Source organism: Protomyctophum bolini, assembly GCF_963924005.1.
Source record: "Protomyctophum bolini genome assembly, chromosome: 7".
Classification (NCBI taxonomy): domain Eukaryota; kingdom Metazoa; phylum Chordata; class Actinopteri; order Myctophiformes; family Myctophidae; genus Protomyctophum; species Protomyctophum bolini.
This window is the reverse complement of record NC_137868.1, coordinates 668676-680000: the sequence shown is the minus strand read 5'-3', so window position 1 is coordinate 680000 and position 11325 is coordinate 668676. Positions and strand designations below refer to the sequence as shown.

The window sequence follows — 11325 nt, the reverse complement described above, 5'->3', positions numbered from 1 at the left end:
ATGAGGAAAATGCATTGAGATTCATTTCCTGGGCCACTCGTTGTTCTGAAAGGGGGAGGGGACTGCATGTGCATGACATCATCATCACGGGGAAAGCCTACCGAGTAAAACACTACTTTCTGGCCTCGACAGCCCAGACATCCACACAGAAACGTCTGATTGAATTGAATGACTTTAAACAACATTAAATTAACTTTATGCATGCGCATACCCTCTATATAGAGCGTCTCAGCCCCGCCCCCTCTCATGACGACGAGAGAGAAATAATTCCACGTTCATTTTCCTCCATTTCCTTCCATTTAACCCTCTAGCACCCAGAGTTGCTTTTTAGCAACAAATTTAATATACTTAATTACTAAATTATTATTATTTTTTTCTGTTCTTTTTTCACCTAAACGTCATCAGTGATGTTCATTGCATTGCCATTTCAATGCCATTGGTCATGATATTTGCATATAAACACCCCCCACAGAGGCTGAAATTCACACAAATTAAAAATGTCTGGACTCGATTTTGAACATTTTTTAACCTAAGACTTTTGACCTTTACCCTAATTAAAAGTAGGTAAAATAATTGTAATATATGTTTTTTTGTGATCATTAGAATGTCTAGAACATGTTTTATTCATTATTGTGAAAGATATCCCCCAAATGTAAATTATTAATTTATTATATTATTATATAATTATTATATAATTATTATAAAATTTTCATCAAACTTTATTTTTTTATTTTTTTTTAACATATTTTTTTGTGTCAGTCCTAGTAATACAAAGTAGTAGTAAGGTTGAAATCAATTTTTTGCAAGTAGAAATTAATGCGGGTGTTAGAGGGTTAAAGACGTTTATACGCCGCGGACAAAGACAACTCTTGTCGTGACAAATCATGACAATGTTTTGGGCCGAAAAAAAAAGTGTTGTATCCTGCCTTTCTTTTCCTTCTTACTAATTATTTGATCGGCCCCAAAACATTGTGTTTATTTATTGTTGTCATGATTTGTCACAACACCAGATGTCTTTGTCCGCGGCGAATAAACGTCTTTAAATAAAATACCTTTTGAAAAGTCTACGAGGAAAAATATAACAGGGAATTCTTTTCCAGGTCTCTCAGGGACTGCGACGCTCAATTATGGTGGATAGTCTGACGTGATGTTACTGTAATAATAATAATAATAATATTAATAACAGTAACAGTAACTCACTCAGTGATGGCCTGGGACTCGTCAGGACTCAGCGAGTCGTAGATGGAGACGAAGTCGTTGGAACAGTCGTCCTCGATGTGGAACTTGGAGAACTTGAGAGAGATGGCGTGGGTGGGCGGGGCTCGGATCTGCCACTGGCAGCGAGACTTGGACGGGTATTTACTGGGAAAACCCGGAGACTGGAAGCTCTGCTCCCTGGAGTCGGCTTCCAGCCGGAAGAAACACTCCTCTGTGGGAACAGGCAGACTAAATATCAGAGCTGAAATCAACATGTAAATATGAATTAAATGCTTAAACATGTAGCTATAGGTGTAATGTTAGAGACCACAGAAGACTTGTAAATATGAATTAAATGCTTAAACATGTAGCTATAGGTGTAATGTTAGAGACCACAGAAGACATGTAAATATGAATTAAATGCTTAAACATGTAGCTATAGGTGTAATGTTAGAGACCACAGAAGACATGTAAATATGAAATAAATGCTTCAACATGTAGCTATAGGTGTAATGTTAGAGACCACAGAAGACATGCAAATATGAATTAAATGCTTAAACATGTAGCTATAGGTGTAATGTTAGAGACCACAGAAGACATGTAAATATGAATGAAATGCTTAAACATGTAGCTATAATGTGTAATGTTAGAGTCCACAGAAGACATGCAAATATGAATTAAATGCTTAAACATGTAGCTATAGGTGTAATGTTAGAGACCACAGAAGACATGTAAATATGAATGAAATGCTTAAACATGTAGCTATAATGTGTAATGTTAGAGTCCACAGAAGACATGTAAATATGAAATAAATGCTTCAACATGTAGCTATAGGTGTAATGTTAGAGACCACAGAAGACATGTAAATATGAAATAAATGCTTAAACATGTAGCTATAGGTGTAATGTTAGAGACCACAGAAGACGATGTCGTTCCACAGGGAGAGCAGTGCCCAGTGTCGAGTAGCAGTTGGACTATTTTGTATATATTTTATGTATTACCATTTGTTGTTCTTGCTTACTGTAAATTGCTCTGGATTAAGAGCATCTGATTGAATGAATACATTGTGTAAATTGCACTTTGTAGAGAATGATTGTACTCACTGGCTTTGGGATTCCTGGCCATCCTTGGATCTGTGACTGTACAGACAGACAGACAGACAGATTTTAAGTACAATACAGTGTGATACATAGACATAGACCCCCCCCCCCACCGCTATGAGCTTGTAGATCTGCTATTTTTGAAAAATCGTGATAATGTGGCACACATCTTTGAATATAAATTATTTCAGAGCGAACGTTTTTAACTCAAATCTTTGCTTCTGAGGGGGGGGGGGGGACACGTGCTCACTGATGATGTCATAACCACTCACGTGAACATGAGACCTCACTGATGATGTCATAACCACTCACGTGAACATGTGACCTCACTGATGCGTATCTCCTGGCGGCTCCTCTTGCCCTGCTGTCTAAGCCCCGCCCACAGCGACTCCAGGACGCGCTCCTCCGAGAACTCTGGCACCACCTCCAGATCCTCCGCCGGGACGTCGAACTGGGTCCAGTGGTACGCCAGCACCCCCTCACTGCAGAGGAGGAGAATTACACCTTAACACAGTGGTACGCCAGCACCCCCTCACTGCAGAGGAGGAGAATTACACCTTAACACAGTGGTACGCCAGCACCCCCTCACTGCAGAGGAGGAGAATTACACCTTAACACAGTGGTACGCCAGCACCCCCTCACTGCAGAGGAGGAGAATTACACCTTAACACAGTGGTACGCCAGCACCCCCTCACTGCAGAGGAGGAGAATTACACCTTAACACAGTGGTACGCCAGCACCCCCTCAATGCAGAGGAGGAGAATTACACCTTAACACAGTGGTACGCCAGCACCCCCTCACTGCAGAGGAGGAGAATTACACCTTAACACAGTGGTACGCCAGCACCCCCTCACTGCAGAGGAGGAGAATTACACCTTAACACAGTGGTACGCCAGCACCCCCTCACTGCAGAGGAGGAGAATTACACCTTAACACAGTGGTACGCCAGCACCCCCTCACTGCAGAGGAGGAGAATTACACCTTAACACAGTGGTATGCCAGCACCCCCTCACTGCAGAGGAGGAGAACTACACCTTAATAATTCACCTTAATCCGGTCGTTTTAATATAATTTTTTATAATGTAGCACCCCCTAGTGGAGAGGAGGAGTACCTGAATGCAGTGACTACAGACTTGGTGTAGTATTTCTCCAGAAAAGGGTCTTTCTTGTAGTTTGTCTCCAGCTGGAAGGAGAACAAAAACACAAATAGTATGACATTATAATATTATAATATCGTTTTAATTCAGTCGACTAAAAGAGAAGAAAAAGGAAAAAAAACTATGATGAAAAATGTTTGTGGAATGCCTTTTTGTGTAAATATATTTATGGAGTGTAAATATATTTATGGAGTGTAAATATATTTATGGAGTGTAAATATATTTATGGAGTTTAAATATATTTATGGAGTGTAAATATATTTATGGAGTGTAAATATATTTATGGAGTGTAAATATATTTATGGAGTGTAAATATATGTATGGTGTTCTTTGTGGCAGATTTTAACAATGATTTGATACATTTTGAAAATAGCAGAGATGCAAGATATCTGCGAGCTTGTAGAGCTTGACATGAATGTCATGTGAAAGCAGGGAATCCTAGCTTCAAATTGACATATTGGTTCAGTTTGACCCACCAGTTTTGGAGATATGGCTTATAGAGTAATGTCTTGCAGAGTTGAGAAAACAGGCTTGAAAAGGTTCACTTCTGTGACCACCTAGCTACATGTTTAATAATGTATTTCATATTTACATGTCTTCTGTGGTCTCTAACATTACACCTATAGCTAAATGTTTAAGCATTTATTTCATATTTACATGTCTTCTGTGGTCTCTAACATTACACCTATAGCTATGTTGAAGCATTTATTTCATATTTACATGTCTTCTGTGGTCTCTAACATTACACCTATAGCTAAATGTTTAAGCATTTATTTCATATTTACATGTCTTCTGTGGTCTCTAACATTACACCTATAGCTACATGTTGAAGCATTTATTTCATATTTACATGTCTTCTGTGGTCTCTAACATTACACCTATAGCTACACGTTTAAGCATTTATTTCATATTTACATGTCTTCTGTGGTCTCTAACATTACACCTATAGCTATGTTGAAGCATTTATTTCATATTTACATGTCTTCTGTGGTCTCTAACATTACACCTACTGTATAGCTACATGTTTAAGCATTTATTTCATATTTATATGTCTTCTGTGGTCTCTAACATTACACCTATAGCTACATGTTTAAGCATTTATTTCGTATTTACATGTCTTCTGTGGACTCTAACATTACACCTATAGCTACATGTTTAAGCATTTATTTCATATTTACATGTCTTCTGTGGTCTCTAACATTACACCTATAGCTACATGTTTAAGCATTTATTTCATATTTACATGTCTTCTGTGGTCTCTAACATTACACCTATAGCTACACGTTTAAGCATTTATTTCATATTTACATGTCTTCTGTGGTCTCTAACATTACACCTATAGCTACACGTTTAAGCATTTATTTCATATTTACACGTCAGCTCTGACATTTAATTCAGACATGCTCTAGTATGTGAAGAGTCTGTGATGTTAAATCATTTTGGATTAAAAAAAACACTTTTCCTCTCCTGAACAGTCCCCCCCCCCCCCCCCCCCCCGCCCGAAGGGTAAATAAATAAATGAGGCTGATAACAGAATAACAAAGCCGTGTTACCATCAGTCTAATCCAAAGTGATGCTTCCATTAACCTGTGGGGGGAGGGGGGGGGGGGGGGCTTTTATTCCCCTCACACTAAAGTGCCTCCAGCTCTGTGTGTGTGTGTGTGTGTGTGTGTGTGTGTGTGTGTGTGTGTGTGTGTGTGTGTGTGTGTGTGTGTGTGTGTGTGTGTGTGTGTGTGTGTGTGGTGAATCCGTTTAAAAACCATTTCCACGCATGCAGTGCCAAATAGCATCACTAATCTCTGGAGAGGAGAGGAGAGGAGAGGAGAGGAGAGGAGAGGAGAGGAGAGGAGAGGAGAGGAGAGGGTGACGCCCACAGCCACACCACTAGAGGGAGCTATAGTGACCGTGATATGGTCAAATAATGTTTAGAATCTGATCTCAGGTCAGAATGGGTTAAGGCCAAACAAACTGCTATAATTATATGTTATGCTTTAGCTATTGAAAAATAGCAGATCTACAAGCTCGTAGCGCGCCACTCGGGCGCGCTACGAGCTTGTAGGTCTGCTATATTTTTTTTTAAATCGATGAACGACTGACATAGAAACATAGATCTTTTTCAGAAAACTGTCAGGATGTATAGAAGACATATTTTTTAGAATCTGATCTCGGGTCAGAATGGGTTAAATCCAGACTCACAATCTCTTCCAGGTCGTCGGAGAGGCTCTGGAACTCTGTGCTGGCGGGGTCTTCCAGCCTCTGGTCGTAGGGGGTCCCTTCCAGCTTCATGTGCCCCGAAAACACCAGCACCGCTGGGACCCTCTGCTCACTGAGAGTGCCCTCCTGGGAGCCTTTCTTGACTGGGTGGATAAATACTTCATTAATGTAAACGAAGTCCACACCCACAGCACCAGAGGGAGTGCAACGAACCATGTGCAACCCAGATTCGGCACAAACAAGGGACCAAATTATTTTCGCTCCTATGCCACCAAAATGTGGAACACCCTACCAACAGTCATTAAGACATGTGAATCCCTTGACTCCTTCAAAACCGCTCTCAAAGGGCACCTACCAATTCGAAACCGGCCCCCGTAAAATCTGAATCCCAACCCCCACCCCCCCACCCCTTTTCCCCTCACTGTATATGTTTCTTTTCTCTTTTTGCTTCCTTTATGATTAATTCCTGTTCTGTTCTTTAACTATATAGAAGTGTCTATTTGTACGTCTCTAAATGTTTTGATGAATTGAACATGGTGGACCCTCTTGTAAACAAGTGTAATGCTTAATTGGGTCGTCCACTCACAGTTAACAGTCTTTGTATTGACTTTGTGCTTGAAATGTACTGTAATTCTACAAACTGTTAATAAATATTTAAATCAATCAAATATAGAAATATAATCACACGCTCGTTTACATATGACGTGAATTTTCCCAAATAGAATAGTCTGTACTTAAGATATAAATGCCCCCTAATTGACTGAGAGGAAATATATAAACATCTTATCTTTATTTATAAGGCATTTTGAAAAACAGAAACACCCCCCCAAAGAGTGTGGAACTATAGTGGCCCTCTGGAGTGAGTGTGGAACTATAGTGTCCCTCTGGAGTGAGTGTGGAACTATATAGTGGCCCTCTGGAGTGAGTGTGGAACTATAGTGGCCCTCTGGAGTGAGTGTGGAACTATAGTGGTCCTCTGGAGTGAGTGTGGAACTATAGTGGTCCTCTGGAGTGAGTGTGGAACTATAGTGGTCCTCTGGAGTGAGTGTGGAACTATAGTGTCCCTCTGGAGTGAGTGTGGAACTATAGTGGCCCTCTGGAGTGAGTGTGGAACTATAGTGGCCCTCTGGAGTGAGTGTGGAACTATAGCGGCCCTCTGGAGTGAGTGTGGAACTATAGTGGCCCTCTGGAGTGAGTGTGGAACTATAGCGGCCCTCTGGAGTGAGTGTGGAACTATAGTGGCCCTCTGGAGTGAGTGTGGAACTATAGCGGCCCTCTGGAGTGAGTGTGGAACTATAGTGGCCCTCTGGAGTGAGTGTGGAACTATAGTGGCCCTCTGGAGTGAGTGTGGTTCCATGGAACTATATATTTTCAGATGGGGTCCATGGAACTACATTAATGGCGACTCACAGACGAACCACCACAGCAGGAAGCCGGCCACTCCGGCGGCCACGGCCACGGCCAGCAGGGCAGCCACAACGACGCCCGTCTTCTTCGTCTTGCCTCTGGTGGCCGCCGGGCGCCGCGCGCCCTGACGGTTCAGGTGGTGAAGCTCATGCTGGAGAGACAGACAGGCAGGGGGAGAGACAGACAGGCAGGAGGAGAGACAGACAGGCAGGAGGAGAGACAGACAGGCAGGGGGAGAGACAGACAGGCAGGAGGAGAGACAGACAGGCAGGGGGAGAGACAGACAGGCAGGAGGAGAGACAGACAGGCAGGGGGAGAGACAGACAGGTATGAGGAGAGACAGACAGGCAGGAGAGAGACAGACAGGCAGGGGGAGAGACAGACAGGCAGGAGGAGAGACAGACAGGCAGGAGGAGAGACAGACAGGCAGGAGGAGAGACAGACAGGCAGGAGGAGAGACAGACAGGCAGGGGGAGAGACAGACAGGCAGGAGGAGAGACAGACAGGCAGGAGGAGAGACAGACAGGCAGGAGGAGAGACAGACAGGCAGGGGGAGAGACAGACAGGCAGGAGGAGAGACAGACAGGCAGGGGGAGAGACAGACAGGCAGGAGGAGAGACAGACAGGCAGGGGGAGAGACAGACAGGTATGAGGAGAGACAGACAGGCAGGAGAGAGACAGACAGGCAGGGGGAGAGACAGACAGGCAGGAGGAGAGACAGACAGGCAGGAGGAGAGACAGACAGGCAGGAGGAGAGACAGACAGGCAGGGGGAGAGACAGACAGGTAGGAGGAGAGACAGACAGGCACGGGGAGAGACAGACAGGCAGGTGGAGAGACAGACAGGCAGACAGACAGACAGGATGAGAGACAGGCAAGAGGACAGACAGGCAGGAGGACAGACAGACAGGTAGGATGAGAGACAGGTAGGAGGACAGACAGACAGACAGACAGTGTGTTTTATTAAACTGATTCAACTCAGCGACATGAAGGGATGAAAACAGTGTCTTCATGCACGGTAAACAATACTGCTTTCAAGAGGTTTTATTTCACGCACGCACGCATGACGCACGCATGACGCACGCATGACGCACGCACGCACGCACGCACGCACGCACGCACACACGCACGCACACACGCACGCACGCACGCACGCACGCACGCATGACGCACGCATGACGCACGCACGCACACACGCACGCATGCACGAATGCACGCACGCACGCACGCACACACGCACGCACGCACACACGCACGCACGCACGCACACGCTAACACAGCTATTACGCTACCTGAAACTAGCACTTTGTACAGTAACCGTGTTGTTCAGCATCTATCAATCAATGAAACAACCAATCAGCCAGGGAATCGACTGTGAGGACAGATAACATGCCCTAAAACACCCCATCAATAACATGCACATCTCAGACATAAGCATTAAGGTACAGTCGACTTTAAACCCCATCAATAACATGCACATCTCAGACACAAGCATTAAGGTACAGTTGACTTTAAACCCCATCAATAACATGCACATCTCAGACATAAGCATTATGGTACAGTTGACTTTAAACCCCATCAATAACATGCACATCTCAGACATAAGCATTAAGGTACAGTTGACTTTAAACCCCATCAATAACATGCACATCTCAGACATAAGCATTAAGGTACAGTCGACTTTAAACCCCATCAATAACATGCACATCTCAGACATAAGCATTAAGGTACAGTCGACTTTAAACCCCATCAATAACATGCACATCTCAGACATAAGCATTAAGGTACAGTCGACTTTAAACCCCATCAATAACATGCACATCTCAGACATAAGCATTAAGGTACAGTTGACTTTAAACCCCATCAATAACATGCACATCTCAGACATAAGCATTAAGGTACAGTCGACTTTAAACCCCATCAATAACATGCACATCTCAGACATAAGCATTAAGGTACAGTCGACTTTAAACCCCATCAATAACATGCACATCTCAGACATAAGCATTAAGGTACAGTCGACTTTAAACCCCATCAATAACATGCACATCTCAGACATAAGCATTAAGGTACAGTTGACTTTAAACCCCATCAATAACATGCACATCTCAGACATAAGCATTATGGTACAGTCGACTTTAAACCCCATCAATAACATGCACATCTCAGACATAAGCATTAAGGTACAGTCGACTTTAAACCCCATCAATAACATGCACATCTCAGACATAAGCATTAAGGTACAGTCGACTTTAGAAACAGTAAAGTAAAGTAATCATTTATAACCATTATTAAAGTCACGCCTCATCCATACAGCACACCTTCTGCCTGTGATGTTAACTCATTATTAAAGTCATTATTAAAGTCATTATTAAAGTCACGCCTCATCCATACAGCACACCTTCTGCCTGTGATGTTAACTCATTATTAAAGTCATTATTAAAGTCATTATTAAAGTCACGCCTCATCCATACAGCACACCTTCTGCCTGTGATGTTAACTCATTATTAAAGTAATTATTAAAGTCATTATTAAAGTCACGCCTCATCCATACAGCACACCTTCTGCCTGTGATGTTAACTCATTATTAAAGTCATTATTGAAGTCATGCCTCATCCATACAGCACACCTTCTGCCTGTGATGTTAACTCATTATTAAAGTCATTATTAAAGTCACGCCTCATCCATACAGCACACCTTCTGCCTGTGATGTTAACTCATTATTAAAGTCATTATTAAAGTCACGCCTCATCCATACAGCACACCTTCTGCCTGTGATGTTAACTCATTATTAAAGTCATTATTAAAGTCACGCCTCATCCATACAGCACACCTTCTGCCTGTGATGTTTTATTGTTAACTCATTTTGGATCAAAATAAAATATATATTTGTGTCTGTATATGTGTGCATGTATAGTATCGGAAAGGAGGAGGATATCAAATGGAACACAACCACCCTAAAGACTAATCATTATGTGTATATTCCTGCACTATACCTGCATCGAGTGACCTTGGTACATAGAAGTCGTTCTATTGAAGATTCTGACCTTCAAAGTACATAATCTTTGTTTTGATGGTATTGTTCTTTCTGCTTTGGCATTAATGTAAACGTATGTTTTCTCATGCCAATAAAGCCCTTTGAATTGAATTGAATTGTGTGCATATGTGCAGGATCACTAACTACCACAAGAGGTCACCATCACACCACTCAATGCAGACGTGGTAACAGAAACATATATAGCAAGAATTAATTAATAATAATTCACATGAGGACCCCTGGGGCGGGGGGGGGGTGAAGTGACAATTTAAGAACATTTTTAAGACCTTTTTAATGCCTAAACAAAAAGATGAAAAAAGACCATCGCTGCATCAACAGTATAATGAAGAAAATATACTATAAAGAAATGGTAAAAAAATGGTAAAATTGTCAAGTTAAAAAAAGACATCGACAAACTATAGTCGATTTACGCAACGCCTCGCACACAGGCTGACTGTATGCTCAACACACACACACACACACACACACACACACACACACACACACACACACACACACCAGGAGAACCTGTTTGAGCATAAGGCACAGTCTCCGTGGGTTTCACCCATGCCCTGTGGGGGGGGGGGGGGGGGGGGGTGAGACAGTACAGTAAGTACCCGTATTATTACTGTAATATGGAGCTCATTACAATGTGTCCCTGTTCTCTATACGTTACTGTTCTCTGAAAAAAAGGCTTCTAAATCCTAATAGTTCTAGTGAAAAACCCATGTTTCTGCTGTATGTCAGTTGTTATGTCAGTTGTTTTCATGTCAAGGAATTATCTGTATTGGGCCACGGACCCCCATCTCAAAATATGTAGTTCCAGGGACCCCCATCTGAAAATATGTAGTTCCAGGGACCCCCCATCTCAAAATATGTAGTTCCAGGGACCCCCCATCTCAAAATATGTAGTTCCAGGGACCCCCATCTCAAAATATGTAGTTCCAGGGACCCCCATCTCAAAATATGTAGTTCCAGGGACCCCCCCATCTCAAAATATGTAGTTCCAGGGACCCCCATCTCAAAATATGTAGTTCCAGGGACCCCCATCTCAAAATATGTAGTTCCAGGGACCCCCATCTCAAAATATGTAGTTCCAGGGACCTTTGACAGGAAAAGACTCGCTCACTGTATAAAGAATAAGTAAAACTCCTTAGACTGAGACTTAGAAAAATAAGAATTATTTTATTGTATGATGCTGTGCTCATGGTGAA

At 42.5% G+C, this 11325-nt stretch overlaps 1 protein-coding gene across 1 annotated transcript in view; it reads right to left on the bottom strand.

The window, feature by feature from the left end:
* The window catches only part of st14 (ST14 transmembrane serine protease matriptase), a 22447-nt gene extending 15233 nt beyond the window's left edge, over positions 1 to 7214 (bottom strand). The window contains 6 exon segments of the mRNA XM_080768986.1: positions 1201 to 1429; positions 2301 to 2336; positions 2610 to 2779; positions 3410 to 3480; positions 5651 to 5811; positions 7079 to 7214. Of these exon segments, the coding sequence (XP_080625112.1) occupies positions 1201 to 1429; positions 2301 to 2336; positions 2610 to 2779; positions 3410 to 3480; positions 5651 to 5740 (596 nt within the window). The 5' untranslated portion in view covers positions 5741 to 5811; positions 7079 to 7214.
* Between the last annotated feature and the right edge of the window lie 4111 nt (positions 7215 to 11325).